The following is a 22,856-nucleotide window of genomic DNA, read 5'->3' as shown; positions in this document are numbered from 1 at the left end:
TGATAGTTGGAACTGTATTGTTAGATTTCAGTGCAGCCTTTGATGTTATTGATCATAATTTGTTATTGAAAACACGAACTTGTTATGGCTTTAAATCACCTGCCATCACATGGTTGGAGAGTTATTTATCCAATAGAACTCACAGAGTATTCTTCAATGGAAGCTTCTCTAACATCAGAAATGTACAGTGTGGTATACCTCAGGGCAGTTGCCTGGATATGCCACTTGTCTTACAAGAAGCTCAAACTACTATGTATGCTGATGATTGCACACTCTACACATCAGCACCTACAGCCAATGAGCTCACTGAGACTCTTAGCAAGGAGTTACAGTCAGTGTCAGAATGGGTAATTAACAATACAATTATCTTAAATACATCTAAAACCAAAAGCATTGTATTTGGTTCAAAACATTCTCTTAGACCTGAACCTCAACTGGAGTTGTGCATAAAGGGTGTGACCACTAACAAGTTGAAGAAGTTGAACTCCTAGGAGTAACATTGGATTTTCAGTTATCATGGTCAAGTTATATTGATCAAGTTGTTGTGATGATCGGGTGTTCTGTGAAGAAAAGATGTTCTGCATTTTTTCAGGCTCTGATCTTGTCCCATCTTGATTACTGTCCGGTAATATGGTCAGGTGCAGCAAAGAAAGACCTAGCAAAGTGGCAGCTGGCTCAGAACAAAGCAGCACGCCTTGCCCTTAACTGCACACACACAGAATTAACATCAACAACATGCATGATAGTCTTTCATGGTTGAGGGTTAAGGAGAAATTGAGTACTTCTCTTCTTTAAAAAAAACATTTGCGTGTTGAAAATGCCTAACCACTTGTATAATCTACTAGCATACACTTCAAACAGACGTACATACCCCCACTAGACACACCACTATGTGTTTCTGCATAGTACCCAAACCAAAAACAGATTTAATACGTCGCTCAGTTATATATATATATAGAGCCATGTGATCCTGGAATGCTCTGCCACCAAAGGTTACTCATGCAAAAAGCAAGTTTAGCTTTAAAAAACAGATAAAAAACATATTGTATCACAGCGCCTCTCCTCTTTCTACAGATCTAATTTCACTGTACTGTACTGTATATAACAATATGAATATGTACTGTATACATGAATATATATACTTCATGTCTTTCCTAAATATAACTCTTATTTTATTTAATGTAATATCTTATGTTGTTCTTGTCTATAACTGTTCTGTACTTTGTTATGTATTTGTATGTTTTATGTGGACCCCAGGAAGAGTAGCTGCTACATGTGCAGTAGCAAATGGGGATACTCAGAAACTAAACTAAACTCTTCCATCCCCTGCTCCTCCAACCGCAATAGAGGACGGTACTCTGGGTCATCTGGACCTGGGGGTGGGATTGGCACTGGCGCATGTCTCTCTTCCTCCGTTCAACCCTCAACTGGAGGAAAGTCATGAGCCAGTGCCAATCCCACCCCCAGGTCCAGATGACCCAAAGTAGGCCTACCGCCCGCTCTCAGGGGAACAGCTGGTGTCTCCTGGTCTGAGGAGATGAAAGTAGGAGGGAAAGTGTCCGTTTTATCTATAGGCCGCCATCTACAGTCTCTAATTATACATTTCTTCATTTCTTTCAACAGCGTCGTGGAATTGCCGTTCTTACCGGCTTGTGCTTCTGCAATCCCAGCTACAGCATCCAACAGGGGGTCCCTCTCCGACATCCCTGCCTGCACTGTGGGAGTGAACTAAAATAAATGTAGGCTATATTATTTGAAACAGACTGCTTTTATTTGAGACAGATGTCTCCCACTACATATTATTTCCCAATAAAAAATGTTTGGTCTACAATTCGTCTTTTGTCAATCCATATCATTGCAGGCTAATTAATACTGTATGTATTTACCTTGATCAGTATCCACACCATCACCCTCTCCGTGGGTGTCGGTGGTGGATAGGGTCGATCCGATCAGCTCCACCCAAGGAGCGAGGTGGAGCTCCGTTCCTGGCCCTCCACCGGTCGCACTGACCGAGGTCCTATGGTTCGACAATCTGGACTTTGCGGCAGTTTGGAGGTCTCTAAATGTGTGTTTTGCCTCTACCACACTTCTCTGGCAACTTCCCACGGCGCTCATCCGGCCTAATACCGGTTGCCAGATGTGTTGTTTTCTAGATGTGTTGAAATAGGCAAGCTGCAGCTGTTAATTTCATTTTACTTGTGCACATATAATCCCTGAAATGGAGTCCAGCTGCCCCACCACCTCCACAGGTAAAAAATAGGCTATATGAGGCTTTGTGCACTCATAGTTTCAAATATGTAAATGAAAATAGCCTACGGTCAAGCACTGTCCAAGTTCTAATGTTTAAATGTCAACATAAATTTCACTCTATTGACCGCCAAAGTAAGATATTACAATTTGAATCTGGGGGTAGCCTGCTATTAGCCTACATAATGTTTCAATAACAGATAGGACTATTCTTATTTCATGGTGACAGTGACCTGTATGTTAAGGCGTTGACTTTCTGATTGATGCCAGCAAGCATTTGGCCTATAAAATAATTAGCCAATCAGCATTGAGCTGAGCTCAACTGTGGGTTGTCCTGACGCAGCAAAACACCCCCCAAGGGAGGCCAGTTTGGATTTGGCTTCACACCAATCAAATCACATCCAAAGCAAAACGTTATTGTCAAAAAAACATGTCTGTTTCTGGTCTGCTTGTGTTGATGTCCTGCAGTAGCTAGATTGCTAAATCAGCCCTTTCCTAAGCCATGGATGGAGATGGATATTTGGACTTTGACTTAGTTCTCTGTACAGGCCAATGATTATGATGGCGATTCTGATCTAACCAAAAAATGCATATATTGTGCCCCTGGCCTGAGACGATTGAAGTTCAATATGTAGTCTACATGTAGCCTAGTAGGCTCACGTTAACTAGCTAGCTAACTTAGCTGGTTCATTGATGCCTATGCAAGGAAGTTAGGCTACCTAGCTAAAATGCTTGCTAGCCTATGACAACAAAAACTAAAAGCATACTGTATGACAGAGCCATAGACCATTTTGCCAACATGAAAGAGAGGAGGCTGGCATTGGCTTTCAACTAGTCTACAAGTAGGGTGAGTCAAAAAATAATAATGACTTGCACGCACACACACACACACACACACACACACACACACACACACACACACACACACACACACACACACACACACACAGAACTCAGTACCATGGACAGCCACATGATATTTAGGAACATTGATTGGACTAAATCGTTTTTGGTATCTTTACGTTTGTATTCACTATTAAACTAAGCATATATAGCCTAGCTGATTTTATGATGTTTAAATTTTTAAGTTGAAATGTTGCTGGAATAGCAGAGGCAGTGCTCCTGTTGTCTTTGTGTTGACTTGCGTTAACTCTGTGGTTCTAAATCAGTAGTTGTCAAAAACATTAACTTGCTTGACCATGCCGTAGGTCATGTAACTAACTGTCACCAATATTTGCTTTGTGGACTTCACCAGACAGATGTGGGTTATATCACAACATAGGGTGTAATATGGCTATTTTTACTTGCTTCCCCAGTGATTTTACCCACGCACCGCTACTGAAAAAGGAATCGATTTCCTAAGTCTGAATCGGACGCTATGTTCTTTTCCGGGAAGTGAGGTTGTTCTCTGTGTTTTCCCCCCCCATTTTGTTGCACTCCACTTCTGAAAAATGTAACAATACGTGCAAAAGTCTCTTAGATGTTCCTTTCACTCTTAGTCCTGCTGGGGAGCATGAATCAATACATCAACCCATTCATGAATTACCAGAATGACATACTGTACATTTACACTGTATTGCTGTGAAGAAATAGCTACAGTGGGGAAAAAAAACGTATTTAGTCAGCCACCAATTGTGCAAGTTCTCCCACTTAAAAAGATGAGAGAGGCCTGTAATTTTCATCATAGGTACACGTCAACTATGACAGACAAAATGAGAGAAAAAAATCCAGAAAATCACATTGTAGGATTTTTAATGAATTTATTTGCAAATTATGGTGGAAAATAAGTATTTGGTCAATAACAAACGTTTCTCAATACTTTGTTATATACCCTTTGTTGGCAATGACACAGGTCAAACGTTTTCTGTAAGTCTACGTTTTCAGAAAATCATTTTTTTTCTCAATTTGTCTGTCATAGTTGACGTGTACCTATGATGAAAATTACAGGCCTCTCTCATCTTTTTAAGTGGGAGAACTTGCACAATTGGTGGCTGACTAAATACTTTTTTCCCCCACTGTATTTCTAAGAAGATTTGTTAAGTAAGGAAATAAACTTTGAACACTTTCATTTTCTGGCTAAAATTAGCTATACACCAAATGCTAAAAAGTAGTTCTCCCAATAAACATACTTTAAAGTGAGAAATCAATCCTGGAGATGTTTTTTAAAGGGGCAATGTATGTCCCGCTCATAGATTCCTGAAAAAAATAGACACCATTAAAACAAGGCCTTACAGTATATTAATCCTCATTAAGGAACCCTCTCTGCACTGGGTATTACAGTATTACCACTGGGTCATGATATCTACTTGCATATAAAGCTCATGCCTAGTGGCAGTGATGGACAGGTTTCCCAGAAACCCGTTATTTATTCAACAAATTAGGCAGTCAAAGGCAGAGCTTGGATGTATGGGAAGGCAGCGGTTGTTTGCGTGTTAAATTAGCTTGAATTTTGTTACCGTTCCCGAAAACACTATTTATCAGCCGGATAAGTTGGATAGAGCACAGCCTCTCAGAAGTGAGCATAATTTCCTAAATGTTTCTTACACCTGGAGTACCAGCTAAACATTGGATATCTGCACTTAGGCCATGATTCTGTCTGATCTGCCTTCAGTACAAGCATTTACTTTATGGCCTCTAAAAAATGACTGTATTTATTTTTCTGGAATACCTGGTTGCAATGTTTCCACTTGTGCAAACGTTGTAGGGTATTTTCACCTCCAAGCCAGAACCCTGGAGTCTGCATTCTAGATAGTCATTTTTCGACTTTCTTTTCCTCTCCTGTACTAGTCAGGTTGACCATGGTATAACAAAAGATGCACTAGCATCCTATATGATGTCTACATAGTCCAACACAGTGGACACTTCATTTGCTCAAAATAATCATTTTAAGCCTATCAACACACACCACCATATTTCCACTTTCAGCCCAGGAACTCTGTCATCCCAGCATCTGTCAGCTCAGTATATGGCCCACACAACCTCATTAGGGGCTTTTCATTAAGTGTGTATATGGCGTGCCTATCACCCATGCCTTGTCAGTGTGTGAGTTTTGGGGTTCAAGTTTGGTGGCACCGCGGTGAAAATCAGATTAGCATTTAACTGTATTGAGTTTGATCCCATTTGAGGAGCTGGCAACATGGCGTATTTGTTTGTGATTAAAGGCAAGATAAATCAGCCGAAGAAAATGGTCCAGATGTAAATAAAGGACTTAGGGTTCTGTCCCAAATGGTACCCTATACCCTTTGTAGTGCACTACTTTTGACCAGGCCACATGGTCAAAAGTAGTGCACTATGTAGGGAATAGAGTGCCATTTGGGATGCAACCTTAGGCGACAGAGGATAAGCAGCTTTAGCTCGGGAGCACAGTTCATGCCAGTGGTGTGACACAGGCGCACAATGTGGTAAATAGCTTTTCTGCTATTTATTTGCGGGTGTTTATGTCTGTCCTTTAGGTCACTATGAAGGGACTCGTTCAACTGCATGGCTTTCTGAATACAGTCGGGGGTTGACGCAACATATTGGTGATATGTAGGCTACATCAAACTGTTGTCGCTTACATTTAGTTTATTAGGAGCTCCATTTGCTGTTCCTTATGCAGCAGCTACTCTTCCTGGGGTTCACTGTAGGTTTCTTCAGAATTTACATATTTGAAGGCTCATCCTGGATCACCCAGTATTTCAAACCTCTTAATTTCTCTCGTAGATGAGATGTGGTGGTTCACTTGCTTATTCAAAATGATTTGAGATCGTAGGAAGGCATCCTTGCAATTTCCGGTACCATCTTTTGCTATAGGTAATGATGAGAAGTGACATGTTGAATCATTCAAACCATGATACAGCCTCCTTGTTCCGTAATTCCTCCACATTTCCATCCCCTCAACATCTGTGTCTTTCCATTTCTGGATCTACCCCCAAATCTGGCACATTCTCCTTGTCTGCCCTTTTCGGATTGACACGTAAAACAAGTCTCAGGCCTCTGTCGATCCCCCTCATCGACCCTGTGGCATTTGCCAGACTAGATGCAAATAGACAGATATCATATAGTACCGTGTGTAAAAGGAAAAGGAAAAGGCCGGGTGGAGAGGCAAATACTGAGTATTGCCCCGGGTAGAGGAGCCTGTCAACTCCACACAGCCTTCTCAAAGCCCAGCTAGTGGGTCAGCGCGACAGATCACCAGGGCTCAGTCCTCCCCTGGGACAGTACAAGTGAGATGACTAATGCGAGGGCCCTCTGAAACACACACACTGGCACATGCGCACACACACACACATTCAACCATTTCTTGCTGATTAACATGCAAATATATCCTGAAAGACAGACAAGCACACACAGACAATGTCTTGATTCAACAACCCTCTACAAGTTGTCCCCCAAAAAACATGATCTTTGTCTCGCACAATGAGTCATTTAACAAGTATTCACTTAAATAATGTTTTGTTTCATTCTAACCTCCCCCTAATGATTGTGAACCAAATTTGCGACGATTTCACCCACTGAAGTGGTGGATTACCTTCACAAATGGGAAAGGAAGACACCCTCTCTGGAAATTTACCCTGGCTGGCCCCAGAGACGATGGACTAGTTTGGGGAAAATCTATCCCTCTTGCTTTCCAAGACTGTCTGAGATTTAAGGGGTCAGACGGGGGACTCTTAGATAGAAATCTAATTAGGTGATTGTGCCTGAGGGAGCTGCTCACGCTGCTCAATAAACTCCCACTCTCTTTCTCTCTCTAATTCAAATTCAATATGTTTTAATGGAATGAATAACAAGGTCAATGTTGCCAAAGCAAAGTGATTAACACAATTATGAAAACAACAGTGACAACAATAAAAATAGTAGCTATAATAAAAAATATATATGTATACAAAAAAAACAAATAAATAACTGATACAAAAATATAATAATGGTCAACGTTCAGAATGTAATTCATGAAATAAAAATGATATATTGTCTATATAATATAATTATAATACATGGAGAATATACTACATTTTATGTTTCCTTCCTTAAAGTGCCAATATGTAACTTTTTCGGCGACCCGACCAAATTCAAATCGAAATTTGAGTTATAGATCTATCGTTCTACTTGAAAGCAAGTCTAAGAAGCGGTACATCTGTTCTATGTGCGCTATTTCTATGCTTCCCTTCTTAAGTTTTGTTTTTGCGTCTTTTACTTTCGGTTTTGTACACCAGCTTCAAACAGCTGAAACAACAATATTTTTGGTTATGGAAAATACACTACATGACCAAAAGTATGTGGACACCTGATCGTCGAACATCTCATTCCACAATCATTGGCGTTAATATAGAGTTGGTCCCCCTTTTGCTGCTATAACAGCCTCCACTCTTCTGGGAAGGCTTTCCACTAGATGTTGGAAGATTATTGCTGCGACTTGCTTCCATTCAGCCACAAAAGCAATAGTGAGGTCGGGCACTGATGTTGGGCGATTAGACCTGGCTCGCAGTCGGCGTTCCAATTCATCCCAAAGGTGTTCAATGGGGTTGAGGTCAGGGCTCTGTGCAGGCCAGTCAAGTTCTTCCACACCGACCTCGACAAACCATTTCTGTATGCACCTCGCTTTGTGCACGGGGGCATTTTCGTGCTAAAACAGGAAAGGGCCTTCCCCAAACTGTTGACACAAAGTTGGAAGCACAGTATCGTCTAGAATGTCACTGTATGCTGTAGCGTTAAGATTACCCTTCACTGGAACTACAGGGCCTAGCCCGAACCATGAAAAACAGCTCCAGACCATTATTCCTCCTCCACCAAACTTTACAGTTGCCACTATGCATTCAGGCAGGTAATGTTCTCCTGGCATCCGCCAAACCCAGATTCGTCCGTCGGACTGCCAGATGGTGAAGCATGATTAATCACTCCAGAGAATGCGTTTCCACTGCTCCAGAGTCCAATGGCAGTAAGCTTTACACCACTCCAGCCGACGCTTGGCATTGCACATGGTGATCTTAGGCTAGTGTGTGGCTGCTTGGCAATGGAAACCCATTTCATGAAGCTCCCGACTAACAGTTCTTGTGCTGACGTTGCTTCCAGAGGCAGTGAGGGTTGCAACCGAGAACAGACGATTTTTAGGAACTAGGCGCTTCAGCACTCGGCGGTCCCGTTCTGTGAGCTTGTGTGACCTACCACTTCATGGCTGAGCCGTTGTTGCTCCTAGACATTTCCACTTCACAATAACAGCACTTATAGTTGACCGGGGCAGCTCTAGCAGGGCAGAAATCTGACGAACTGACTTGTTGGAAAGGTGGCATCCAATGACGGTGCCACGTTGAAAGTCACTGAGCTCTTCAGTAAGGCCATTCTTATTTTAATTTAAAAAATGTACCCTCTTTTTCTCCCCAATTTCAATCTTGTCTCATCGCTGGAACTCCCCAAATGGCTCGGGAGGCGAAGGTCGAGTCATGCGTCCTCCGAAACATGACCCACCAAATCGACTTCTTAACACCCGCCTGCTTAACCCGGAAGCTAGCCGCACCAATGTGTCAGAGGAAACACTGTTCAACTGACGACCGAGGTCAGCCTGCAGGCGCCCGGCCCGCCACAAGGAGTCGCTAGAGCGATTGTGCGCCGCCCTATGGGACTCCCTATCACGGCCGGTTGTGATACAGCCTGGGATATAACCCGGGTCTGTAGTGACGCCTCTAGCACTGTGATGCAGTGTCTTAGACCGCTGCTCCACTCAGGAGGCCCAGTAAGGCCATTCTACTGCAAATGTTTGTCTATGGAGATTGCATGGCTGTGTGCTCGATTTTATACACCTGTCAGCAACGGGTGTGGCTGAAATAGCCGAATCCACTCATTTGAAGGGGTATCCACATACTGTAGCTAGATAGAATCTCTTTGATATACTGCCCAACTAACCGTTTGACTCCAATGCTTCCCACAGTTGTGTCAAGTTGGCTGGATGTCCTTTAGGTGGTGGACCATTCTTGATACACACGGGAAACTGTTGAGTGTTAAAAACCCAGCAGCGTTGCAGTTCTTGACACAGTCAAACCGGAGCGCCTGGCACCTGCTAACATACCCTGTTCAAAGGCACTTAAATCTTTTGTCTTGCCCATTCACCCTCTGAATGGCACACATACACCATCCATGTCTCAATTGTCCCAAGGCTTAAAATTCCTTCTTTAACCTGTCTCCCCCCTTCATCTGCATTGATTGAAGTGGATTTCACAAGTGACATCAATAAGGGATCATAGCTTTCACCTGGATTCACCTGGTCAGTCTATGTCATAGAAAGAGCAGTTGTTACTAATGTTTTTTTCACTCAGTGTATATTAAAACTACTTGATTTATTCCCACAAGACTCATCTTATAGAAAATATTTCTAAGCCCAGACAAGGAAATCATGTCCTCACACACGACTCTCCAAATCTTCAGCTTTCATAATCTTGAAAAGTGTCACTGTTAGGACTGGGGTTATTTTCTCTGAGCACAAACGGTCCAAGAACAATTTGTCTGTGTGTGTGTGTCTGTGTGTGTGTGTGTGTGTGAACGTCGAGAGATGCACGCGTGTGTATGTGTGTGTGTGGATTCCCCTTTACTCTGTGTGTGTGCTCTATGTGTTTGAGAGGAGTGACAGAAGGACAATGCCTCTTCCACTTTGTACATCAGGAATGAGACTGCTTGAGAGATTCTGCATTGTCCCTCTAATTTGGATTTTGCTGACTTACCCAAGTGAAATAAATCCAGAACTGGATGAGCCTGTTGACAATCGTATAATGTTGGATTTTAGGAGGATTGCCTGAAGTGTCCCCTTTTATTTAAATCCCCCCTTCCCCTCTATTAAGAGACCCATCTGTTGTTTTACATAGTCACTTAATTGAATAACTGCAGCTAATTTGGGAAACCATAAAGATCCCCATATTTCCCTCCATGTGCTACTCTACTCATCAGTCCGTGGCACACTGATTAAATGTGAAAACATAATTTATCAACCGGCGCTTCAATGCTGGCCTCAATGAAATAGAATGAGGAGGTGTGCATTTTCATTGCAGGGCTGTCTTGAGGTTAAGGGATGGCTGGGATAGGAATGGTGGCTTGTGTTACACACTGTAAAGTCATCCCCGTGTCTTGATTTCCTTCGTCTCTGGCAGCTCATTCACACCATCAGCGTGGTGGATCGGGACGAGCCGCAGTCGGGCCACCGATTCTACTTCACCCTGGCACCAGAGGCCACCAACAACCGCCACTTCACCCTGTGGGATGTCAAAGGTAAGAGGTCAAACGTTATAGGTCAGAGGTCAAACAGCTGTTACAGAGCGACTGAAGGTAATGTTGAAGGACGATACTCTACATCCTCGTGCCTCAGAGGGTACTGTGAAATATGTGTAGTTAGAATAGTATGTGTTGATGCAGTATATGATGCAGTATATATGGACATACTGTTCCGCTTAATGTAAGTGCCCCTACATTATGAAACACCACATAAGGACATCCATATTCTAGTGGTGACTTTGCAGCGGACCCAAACCTTTTTCCTTCGCATCTTTTTGTTGTTGTTGCAAAACACTGACTCCATGGAGCGGGATTACATGTTAGCAAGCAAATCCCTCTTTGGAGATGGGTACCTAAGTGGATGTGACGCATGGCCAAATCAAGATTGATCTGACATGGTGAAAATGTCAGAGGAGCGAGCCAGGGAAATGTCAGAGGAGGCTGTGGCGTGGCCTGGTGTAGCACAGTCACATGCCTGGGCAGGGGCCTGGGTACTGGGAAACACGGGGCTCAGCGTCTGCATGAGTCAACTCACCCCTCCGCCCACACACACATATAGACTCACGCATACACGCAGAGACACAGGCAAGCACACAAATGCACATGTATTGAACCAATCACACACGTATATACACACAGTCAAACCTATATGCTGGCAGCACACAAACATACACAAACACTTACACACACACACACACACACACACACACACACACACACACACTATGTGCTCAGCAGGGTGTGTGCTCTCACACAGAGACACTGTGGCTCAGACCTTTTATCCTCCCACCTTTTTCCCCCACTGTACTTCTGTTTCATGGACACATTTGTCAACCTGTCAGATTGGATGTGTCACTTTCTCTTTTCACCATCACGGCTTCACATTCCATTCATTCGAGCTATGACACATGAAGACAAACAGGCACTATTTTTTTCATTCCACAAAACTTTTTAGTCATTGTTTTTGGAAGTCTGCAAAGCCAATCTTCGCCATTGAAGAAGCAAAGATCTACAGTTATCGCAAAAGTGACTTGCTTTACTTACTTTATTGTCCCGGTTAGGGAAATTTGTTATAAAGCAAATAAAATAAGTGTGTTTTGTTTTGTCTTATCAGTTTTTGTTACTGTTAATAAGTCATTGTTCATTTACTAATCTGATTAATGTAAATTAACATGACATTCAATAAAAACAGTTCAGTAAATCTTTCACTCCATTAAAACACACACAATTAGCTTATACATTCCCCTGTCGCCTCATAAAATAAAATACAATATTTAGACCGCACTTGTCAATGCACCTATTTATCAATCACTTTATTTTCGACGGGTTTAAGATGGTATGGATACTTTCTGGTACTTACCTCAAATAATTTAACACCATTGGTAACTACTTGGTACCAAATGGTACAAAGCAACGCTTGTGTCAATGAATCTCAATGAAATTAAAGTGAAAGGAATATTGCAATTATTAGGTAGTTACCATTTTAACCAGCCATTTCAAGGTAACAACCTGCCATGTACTGTGTTTAAAAATAAATGGTTATCAAAATGTCTGTTTCGGAAATAAACAATTCAACAATGATAGAGCCTAAGATTACTGCATCCCTCTTCTGTCCATTCAGCCTCTTTTTGAGATAGAAAGGCATACTTATGAAATAGGATGCCGAGTAAAAGTCAGAGGGACAATGTCACAGACATTATACTCAGCAAAGTTCCAAAACAAACAGCCATGGTGATAGGAAGAGTGTACTGCCTACCTGTGACAGAGAAGTGCTGTAGCTGCATTGATGACTGTGATATATGCCTCCGCTGATGGATTGCCTAGTGTCTTATATACAAGTCCATCCATACTAGCTATTCTGACTATATTTGTCAAAGCCTGCTGCTGTATGTATTGTCTATGTCTCCCCGAGAGGCTGTGCACCAGTTAGGTTTTATTTGAAATTTGGCATCCTCCCATTTTCTCCCCTTGGTTTCATTTGACTAAAAATAATGTGTGATGAATAGATGGTTACAGTTCTTGGTTAACTAGCTAGCGAATTTTAGCCATATTATCATAGACGTGACATCAGTCAAAACACCTCAAAACAATGTATGGTATTAAGAACAAAAGAAAACTAGCTGAAACGAGCCACCTACGATTCCCCACATGGCAGCTTCTCGTCAAATACATATCTGAGCAGAGGCAAACCTATTTCTCAGGTAGCACCTCATTTATTTATTTATACTGAATTATCTTGTTCTCTGACTCGTCTGCCTGTGTGGGATTTCCAGACTATAAAATTGGAACACCAAAATGGACATTGGCATACCGGCAACATGACTATACAGGACGGCCATCTTAGTTATGAAGGTCTATGACCACTCTAGTATTATCTCATATACAGTATTATATCTCTGTTACAGATAACCCTGCAGGGATTCGAACCCAGCGCTTGGGCTTCAACCGCCAACAGCAGATAGTTATGAAGGTCTATGTATGACATAGGCCATTGGTATAATATTGTATCTCTATGTTCCAGACAACACTGCGGGAATCCGGACCCAGCGCTCGGGCTTCAACCGCCACGAGCAGAACGTCTACCTGCTGCCTATCCTGGTAGTGGATAGCGGGCCTCCCGCCCTGAGCTCCACGGGCACCCTGACCATCCACGTGTGTGGCTGTGACCCGGAGGGCGCCATCCAGTCCTGCAATGCCACCGCCTACGCCATTAGCGCCTCACTCAGTCCCGGGGCCCTCATAGCTCTACTGGTCTGCATGCTCATACTCATAGGTAAGCATGGACCAAAGTGAAAATGGAACTGAGTTCCTTCAAATTTAGCTGCGCTTGATTGAGCTTGCCTGGCATAAAATAACCAACAGAATAGTCCTAAAAGTGGAACCCCATCCTTTTGGCACTGTAGGCAATCAAATGCTCAAAGTATTTGGAAAGGAAAACAAATGTTATTGGAATCCAGGTCTGCAAACCATCTGTTTGTCTGCTTGTACAGTTTTTGGGCAAAATAATTTTGGGATTTATTTTCTATTTACTGAGTCACAAATTAATGAAACGGCCCTCTGGTGGAATAAGTCAACTGTAAAGACAATCTGGAGATAGGATGAAATTGAAGGATACAGATTTTTCGGTAAACATGGGATTAACTATGTTTACAACTGGCATTAATAAAGGAAAGACATCTGCTCTGGATGATCTGACGGGGGTCTATCAGGACACAGAACAGTGCTTTTGTTTTAAAACAGCAGAGAAGCAGACAAATATATAAAGTATAGGGAATACAGTTATAGGTATGTGGCACATATGAGTATACGGGAATAATTCAAAAAAAATTGAATGATACAATAGAGGGACTGTCAAACCAAAGTACAGTCTACCTCTACAGCTGTATCCTTCATTCATGAATGTCATGTATCTATGATTTGTTTTCTTCATATTTTTCGTCCAACGAGTGACGTTGCAGTCGGGCAACTCTCAACCCCCTTTCATGAGCTTTTCTCCAAGTGGATAGTACTTACAATCGTTGGACTTTAGGAATGACATCAAACCACTCTGCTCCCTGAAATATGGTGGGAGGGGGAGCTGAATGGTGAGAGTGGGAGGCCTAGTAGAAAGAGGGAGGGGGGGGGTCCCCCCTGGAACTCAGGTCCCCCTGGAACAACGCTCTTTAAATAGACAAGGTTTTCCAGACATTCTCAGATACTAGCATTCACACACACACAACTCTCAGCAGGAGTGCTAGGCGAGAGAAGATTTTGTATTGTCATCTTTGGAAGTTTCAGGAGTAGCTTTAAAGTCTTGCCTCGTTAATACTGGCAAAACGTTCTTTTTTTTGGCAGCGGTTGAAACGTAAGCAGAGTACGTCGTCGTCAGTTTATTTTCGGTCCCCTCTGCGTACTTTTCTAACCTGTGTTTCACATCTCGTTTGTTTTGAATGACTGATAAACAGGCTGGGGCTTCATCCCAAATGGCACCCTATTCCAGGGCCCATATTGCTCTGGTCAAGTAGTGCACTAGAGAACAGGGTGCCATTTGGGATGGACCTTGGGTCATACAGTATCTCTGAATCAGGGATCGGGTATTGTTTTTAGGGTGGTTTTAATATAATGTCTCCATTAACTTAAGCGTAGTGAGCTTCAAAAGGCACCAATATTTTATTCATTGGGGTTTTTAAAAGCCTATTTGGCCCTCAACCAAAATGATTATGTACAAACCTGAAGCATGCAAGCTTAACTATAAAAAGCAGTCGTTAAAAAGTACTGTGTTTTGGGTGGTACTATAGCTGTACTACCACAAAGGGTCATTTCCATTTCAATTCAGGAATTAAACAGATATTTTAATTCCAGTTTTCCCCAATGCATTTCAATGCGGAACAGTAGGAAATGGAATATCATTGTACTTCCTAAATTAACTGAATTGAAATGGCACTTATCCTAACCCTGCTATCTCAGTAACGCTCCTGTCTTCAAAAACAAGCTGTCCATAATATTGCCCATTGTTTAGAGGAATATTAGATATTAAATATGATGTGGTGTATGTTTGGTGAAGCAAGTGGTGAGTAGCCTAAGTTGAAATGGAAAAAAAACATTGATATCTGTCATTGATACCCATTTACTGTTCGCAGTGTAATTCTGCCAATACCTTGGCTGATTTGCACCCATTTGATCGCAGTTCAAGTGATGTCAGATACACACAAATTAATATTGACTGATTGATATTCATTGGCAGAAAATGGAAACAACACCTATATTAAGTGGCTAGAGCTCTAAGCAGCTCTAAGCCCACTGAGGTATTGCCAATTATAGTGGAGGTTCTGGGCTGCGAGAGAGCTGAGCTGAGCTCAAGGGAATGAGAACGGACAGTGCTGTGTTAACAGCCACCTTATGTGTTAATGGGCGAGATGGATTGGAGCAAAACAACTAACTTGCCTGTGGGTCGGCCTTGACTTCCCAACGATCCACCCACACACAGAACACACACAAAGAGCGTAAACTCACACACACACACACACACACACACACACACACACACACAGTATAGAACCACACACAGAGCCTAGACACACACACAGAACTCACAAACAAAATGTCTCCCACCAACTCACCCGTTGATCTGTACGTGTTTGTGAGTGTGGTTGGGGGGGAGAACCCAGCTCTCCGGAGGCGCCGGAGCACCTTATTAGATCAATTGTGGCATGATGAGCAAAATGAAAACACATCTCTGCCTAATTAGCAACAAACAAACAATCCCTCCATCAGTTCATTTAGTGGGTGACGTGATGAATCCATTTTGGCGCGGCGAGGCATATGCGTACATCCGTTCCAATTACGCCCCATCTGCTGTGATGAACTCCTGAGCTCGTGCGGCTAGGCGCAGCCCAAGGGTAAATTGGCCGTCTTGTCAGGACTGCTTATCGGAACACTCTGTACACAAAGGAGCAGCCACACGTTGGCGGGGCAGGTACTATATGTATGCCGGACATACCACAGGCTGTGCATTATACCATGCATAACATGCAAAATGTGACTTTGGATATGATGCGTTATGTTACCGTCGCTGTAACGCGGCGAATAACAGTAACATTGAAAGATGTAATTCATATATCTTTAAGAAGAATGAAGCAGCCAATGTATTACCTCTGATTTCCACTAAGATAGAAACGTAATACTATACTACACACTGCTAGTATTCCCCTTGATCGTGTAGTGCTTACTATAGAATGTTGTAGTATACTGTAGAATACTATACTACAAACAGTAGTATTCCTTGATCATGTAGTGCTTACTTTAGAACGTTGTAGTATACTGTAGAATACTATACTACACACTGTACTGGTCCTCTGTAGCTCAGCTGGTAGAGCACGGCGCTTGTAACGCCAAGGTAGTGGGTTCGATCCCCGGGACCACCCATACACAAAAAAAAAAATGTATGCACGCATGACTGTAAGTCGCTTTGGATAAAAGCGTCTGCTAAATGGCATATTATTATTATTATTATTATAACCCTCAATCACGTAGTGCTTACTTTATAATTTTTTGATCGATTGGGACTCCAAGCTAGCTTTACTGCTACCTGCTAGCTTTGTCGATGCTGTTTTGATTTGAACGTGCTGTCCTTGGGGAGCTCATGCCAGGAATTTCCTTTGAGGTTCCCCCTCGATTGTGTAGTGCTTACTATAAAATTGTGTAGTATACTGTAGAATAATATACTCCACACTGTAGTATTCCTTGAGTGATTGATTTTATTTGACTATTTAATAACACAATACAACCACACATTTGGATACAATGCATTTAGAAATTTGTTGAGAATAACTAAACAAGTTTAAAATGTATTTCCACTGTTGTCCTAGTTCAAACATCAAACATGTTACACATTTGCAGCTCACCCACATGAAAAAAATACTATAGTATACTATGGTCTAAATACTGTAGTATTACTATATTTATATACTATAGTATTTACAGTAGTGTTTTTGCGGGCATGACTGTAGTAATTACTGTAGTGTTTTTGCGGACATGAATGTAGTATATAGTATTAACTGTAGTGTTTTTGCGAACATGACTGTAGTATACTATAGTATTCACCAGGAGCTCAAGGCATTACAGAGGGTAGTGCGTATGGCCCAGTACATCACTGGGGCCAAGCTTCCTGCCATCCAGGATCTCTATACCAGGCGGTGTCAGAGGAATGCCCTAAAAATTGCCAAAGACTCGAGCCACCCTAGTCATAGACTGTTCTCTCTGCTACCGCACGGCAAGCGGTACCGGAGCGCCATGTCTATGTCCAAAGGCTTCTTAACAGCTTCTACCCCCAAGCCATAAGACTCCTTAACAGCTAATCAAATGGCTACCCGGACTATTTGCATTGCTCCCCCTGGTGGTACTATCTGTTTATTATCTGTGTATAGTCACTTTACCTCTACCCACATGTACATATTACCTCAATTACCTCAACTAACCTGTGCCCCCGCACATTGACTATGTACCGGTACCTAGCCTCGCTATTGTTGTTTTACTGCTGCTCTTTAATTATTATTATTATTTTTATTTTCTTTACTTATCAAATTTTTACTGAACACTTATTTGTCTTAAAACTGCATTATTGGTTAAGGGCTTGTAAGTAAGCATTTCACTGTAAGGTGTAAGGTATTTGGCGCATGTGACAAATAACATTTTATTTTATTTATATATACAGTACCAGTCAAAAGTTTGGACACACCTACTCATTCAAGTGTTTTTCTTTATTTGTATTATGTTCTACATTGTAGAATAATAGTGAAGACATCAAAACTATGAAATAACACATATGGAATCATGTAGTAACCAAAAAAAGTGTTAAACAAATCAAAATATATAGCCACCCTTTGCCTCGATGACAGCTTGGCACACTTTTGGCATTCTCTCAACCAGCTTCATGAGGTAGTCACCTGGAATGCATTTCAATTAACAGGTGTGCCTTGTCCCCAGTGAAAGTTGCGCCCCTGGTATTTTCTGTTTTTGCAGACATGACTGTGGTATATTATAGTAACACCTGCCGGTAAAATGCTAAAACTACCAGACTACGCCAGTTACTGTTTAATGAGGAGGACACCAACCAGAACATAAGACATGTTCGTGAGGGGCCACCTTTTGAGTTGAGTATACAGTTGAGCAATGCAATGGATCAGACAACACCTTATCAAAATTATACATAATTTATTACATTTGTAACATCTAAGTATTAGACCGGTTCTAGGCCTATTAAAGGGAAACAGAATAGAGGCAGATAAAGAACAAGCAAAGTTGATTAAAGCTTAGAGGATTAGGTTTGCTTATTTGACAGAGATAAATAACACACGTTAACAAGAGTACACCAAAATGACTTTAGATCTGTTACTTCCACTAGATAGCTTTCTGAAATACAACAGTGCCTTCACAGAGATTCAGCTGACCATGTTCAAAAAGTGACAAATACTGTACTTCTGGTGATAGAAAATAAACAGTTAACCACTGAATTAACATAAATAATATATATTTCAGAAATACAAATTACTTTACAAAGACAGTCAACTTATTGGAGGGTGCTGCCAATAAACTGCCTGGACCTCAAACCAGCAAAGCCTCTCCAAACAAACCAACCGAAAACAAAAGGACATTACTGCAGTGGCAATAACATTCCAGGTCCAAAGCTCCAGCAACCTTTCGGTTACTGGCCCAACACTTCCACCCGCCAGGCTACCTGCGCCCCCATGAAGAGGGGTACACACTGATGTGTAGTGTTGGATTTGCCCCAAACATAATGCTTTGTTTCATGTCATAAAGATAATTTATTAGCCAATTTTTTTTTAGTTTTACTTTAGTGCTTTAATGCCAACAGGATACATGTTTTTGAATATTTGTATTCTGTACAGGCTTCCTTCTTTTCACTCTGCCATTTAGGTTAGTATTGTGGAGTAACTACAATGTTGTTGATCCATCCTCGGCTGTCTCCAATCACAGCCATTAAACTCTGTAACTGTTTTAAAGTCACCATTGGCCTCATGGTGAAATCCCTGAGTGCTTTCTTTCCTCTCCGGCAACTGAGTTAGGAAGGACGCCTGTATCTTTGTAGTGACTGGGTGTATTGATACTCCATCCAAAATGTAATTAATAACTTCACCATGCTCAAAGGCATATTCAATGTCTGTATCTACCAATAGGTGGCTTTGCGAGGCATTGGAAAACCTCCTGAGTCTTTGTGGTTGAATCTGTGTTTGAAATCCACTGCTCGATTGATAATTGTATTGTGTGGGGTACAGAGATGAGGTAGTCATAAAAAAATCTAATTGCACACAGTACAACTTATTATGTGACTTGTTAAGCACATTTTTACTCCAGAACTTATTTAGGCTTGCCATATAAAAGGGGATGAATACTTATTGACATAAGACATTTCAGCTTTTCGTTTTTAATTATTTTGTAAAACTTTCTAAAACATAATTCCACTTTGACAATATGGGGTATTTATTGTAGGCCAGTGAAACAAAATCTCAATGTAACCATTTAAAATTCAGTCTGTACTACAACAAAATGTGGAACAAATCAAGGGGTGTGAATACTTACTGAAGGCACTGTTAATGAAAGTCGTTAGTGAGCTGGCCCCCTGATGGCCATCATCACATGCAGGATTAGTCAATGTTCAAGGATGGAGGTGATAGCATATCAACCTCATGCCGCGTGGAACGGAAATGGCTTCAATCCCAATTATAATAGTAATGGTAATAGTAGTGATATACATATTCATCGTCATATTACTTCAAAATAGTAATGATCTACATTAATGTTTGAATATTCATATAGTTATTATAATTATATTTTTATTTCCACATTTGATTAAGACACTTTTAATTAGTGTTGTCATAGCGCTGACATTTAGTTTGGTAAGTGGTAGACAGGAAGTTATAATTAATTAATTAATCAATCGGAGTCCCTCCGGAATAACCATATGTCTGGACAATTGGGCTACAGCTAAGTGGAAGTTTTCTAGTCAGACATGGAGGCAGTCATTAATATAAGTAAACTTGGATTAAAGCCCTAATTGATTTATTGGGATGGATACAGCTTTTTTTTTCTCCGCCTCATTAGACTATTAAGTGATCCATCTCAGTTGTTTTCCTTTTTAATTCAGACTTAATTTTTCAGTCATTAAACCCTCTGTTGGTGGAGGCCAACACAGTAGAGCTCTGCTGTAACTTTTTGTCTGGTTCTACCGCAGCATGTCTCACTTGAATAAGTATTGATGAACAGATCAGCCTCTATTAAGCGTTTGAAAACATATTTCTGGTTGAGCAATTAAGAATTTTGCTTCGTGCACCGGAGGAGAATCGATGCCTATGCATTGGAAATGTTACTCTTCATTATTTAAACTGTATTTTTTGGTGTGAAATCAAAGTTGGAAAATCAGAGATGAAAAAGGAAAGGGCAAACTTTTTCCTAATAAATAGAAAAAATATGTTTTATTAGCCACTCACCACTTTCACAATCCAATATTCTTCATTCATCTTGTGTTATTCCCCTTTGTGCTTGAGAGAAACTTTACAAAAGGGCAGATGTTTATGTTCACTCTTATAATTCATTAGTCTTCGCCTCATGACGTGAAATTACTCTCTACCAGCTACTCTCTGAAAGTTTCTCCAAATGTTCACTGGCAACTCCAGATAATGATCCAGAGCTTTGGCTCACAACTTCTGCACAGTGCAGACACACTTCATAGGCTCTGACTTCCACTGTTGATGCGGCTGATCCCTAAACCCCTTAATCCCTAATCCCATGCTCTTTCTCCACCTTCTGCAGTCCTGGTGCTGCTAATCCTGACCCTGAAGCGCCACCGCAAGGGCCAGAGCATGTCGGAGGACGAGGAGGACATGCGCGACAACGTCATCAAGTACAACGACGAGGGCGGCGGCGAGCAGGATACGCAGGCCTACGACATGAGTACCCTGCGCAACCTCTTTGACTTTCCAGAGGCCAAGAGTGGCTCGTCCGAGTCGGGCCCTGACCTACGCACGCTGCCCCAGTGGTTCCAGGGACGGATGAGTGGTGACGGCGGGACGGCCGACTTCTCCCTCTTCAAGGGCTACATCCTCAAGAAGGTGGAGCAGGCAGACGCCGACCTGTCGGTGCCGCCCTACGACTCATTCCAGACGTACGCCTTCGAGGGAACCAGCTCTCCGGCCCTCTCCCTCAGCTCCATCCACACCCTGTCCACCACATCCGAGCAGGATTTCTCCTACCTCAGCGACTGGGGGCCGCGCTTCAGGCAGCTGGCTGGATACTACACCACGGGACATCCTGAGGAAGACGGCTCTTAGCGGTGTCCTCGGCCCAGACCCTTTCTCCTCCTCCATCCCCAGCACTGTATCAAGAGCCCAGTGTCAAAACTGTCCTAAAAAGCCCTCGTCCAACTCCTTCAGAGCGACAGAACTGAATCCCAGTCAGTGTTGGAAATCAATTTGGTCAAAAAAAAATTCTTACTTCGAAAAGGTTGAAACTTCATGGTAAAGGGTGGGCTGATTAAATGTGGGATTAAAGGAGGTGTTATCCATTCACTATTCCCTTTACAATAAGGAACAAAGGAGTATGACGTAATACAATATAAGTGGTGCGCCACAGGTTACAATACAATTACCTTTTACATTTGTCTCTGGGTATTTTCTGCCTGGAGTCAAAGACTGTTCAATTTTTAGCTGTGTGAGTGTGGACGCTCTGAGGACATTCAGAGAAATGTGAATGTTATGAAACTCAGCAGGGGGTTAAGGGTTTTTTCCAAGCCAAGGCAAACTATCTGTGACAAATATGTATTTATTTATGAACAAATATTTATGTATTTATTCCTTTGTATTGATGTATTTATTTTGTCCATAATCACCGCACCACTTGTAACAATGGACATCAATGAAGAATGATACAGAAAGATTTATTAAAGTGAAAACCTGAGGAGAGATGAGCTTCTGTGTAAGCATGTAGCAGAGGACTTCACAAAGGTGATATTTGGGTCACGGACAACTACAGTCTAGGAAATATTTGTATTTATTTTTTAGGAAAACTTTTGTAAAATAAACAACAAGACTGGAAGACGGAGAGTGACTAAAAAGAAAAGGGTGAGACTTTCACTGGATTGTAAATATTTCTAAGGGGTTATGAAGGACGTTGGACATTGTGTTAACTGGGTTTTTGCTTTGCTTTTTCACCGCCATTTAAAAGGCAATAAGGCACAATCCGCACAAGCGATTCAACACTATACTGTATGAAATGACTGTGTTTGTTTCATGGAGTTGGGTATTTGCCAACTCTTCCTGAGAAGTTCATGTTCATTCCAGTATTTGTATGTGTGTGTCCAACTTGTTTTATATTTCGGAAGATTTGATTGCTTTTGTTCTTTTGAGTCTATTTTACAGGGTGGATGGATATGTGAAGGGGTGACCGGTACAGGAATAAGGGATAAGTAGATGGAATTCCTCCACCCGCTATCCAGAACCTATTTAATGTTGATCTTAAACTTGCAAATGTATGGAAAATAAAATCAATAAATATTTAATGATATGTTTTGTAAAAAGACTGATGGCTTTTTCTCCACATTGTAAGAACTGAGATACTTATGATCTAATATCATTATAACAGCTTATCTTATTATGTCAATGTTTGAGAGTCACTACAGTATTGCTAGGATACAGTTTCATCTTATCATAGTTGATCCAATACAGTGAAACTACCCTCATAATTATGGTATGATGACACTTACTAAATAATTGTTTATTTTTAGGGAACAATAATCCTGCATCCAGGAAGTGAATTGTGTAGCTTGGTTCCACTAGAGTACAGTCAGAATCTGTAGGTCTAATTAATGCAGAGGATCGCTAGAT

At 41.6% G+C, this 22,856-nt stretch overlaps 1 protein-coding gene across 1 annotated transcript in view; it reads left to right on the top strand.

Moving 5' to 3' along the window:
• Nucleotides 1-22,536, top strand: part of LOC311138369 (cadherin-22-like) — a 111,368-nt gene extending 88,832 nt beyond the window's left edge. Inside the window, exons 9-11 of the mRNA XM_084173029.1 lie at nucleotides 10,359-10,476; nucleotides 13,001-13,252; nucleotides 20,788-22,536. Of these exons, the coding sequence (XP_084029155.1) occupies nucleotides 10,359-10,476; nucleotides 13,001-13,252; nucleotides 20,788-21,305 (888 nt within the window). The 3' untranslated portion in view covers nucleotides 21,306-22,536. The remainder of the gene's footprint in view (nucleotides 1-10,358; nucleotides 10,477-13,000; nucleotides 13,253-20,787) is intronic.
• Nucleotides 22,537-22,856: the final 320 nt, after the last annotated feature.

The sequence above is a fragment of the Coregonus lavaretus genome (genome assembly GCF_964263955.1).
Source record: "Coregonus lavaretus genome assembly, chromosome: 12".
Taxonomy (NCBI): domain Eukaryota; kingdom Metazoa; phylum Chordata; class Actinopteri; order Salmoniformes; family Salmonidae; genus Coregonus; species Coregonus lavaretus.
Note: the sequence above shows the minus strand (reverse complement) of the source record. Positions and strands in the feature narration are given on the sequence as shown.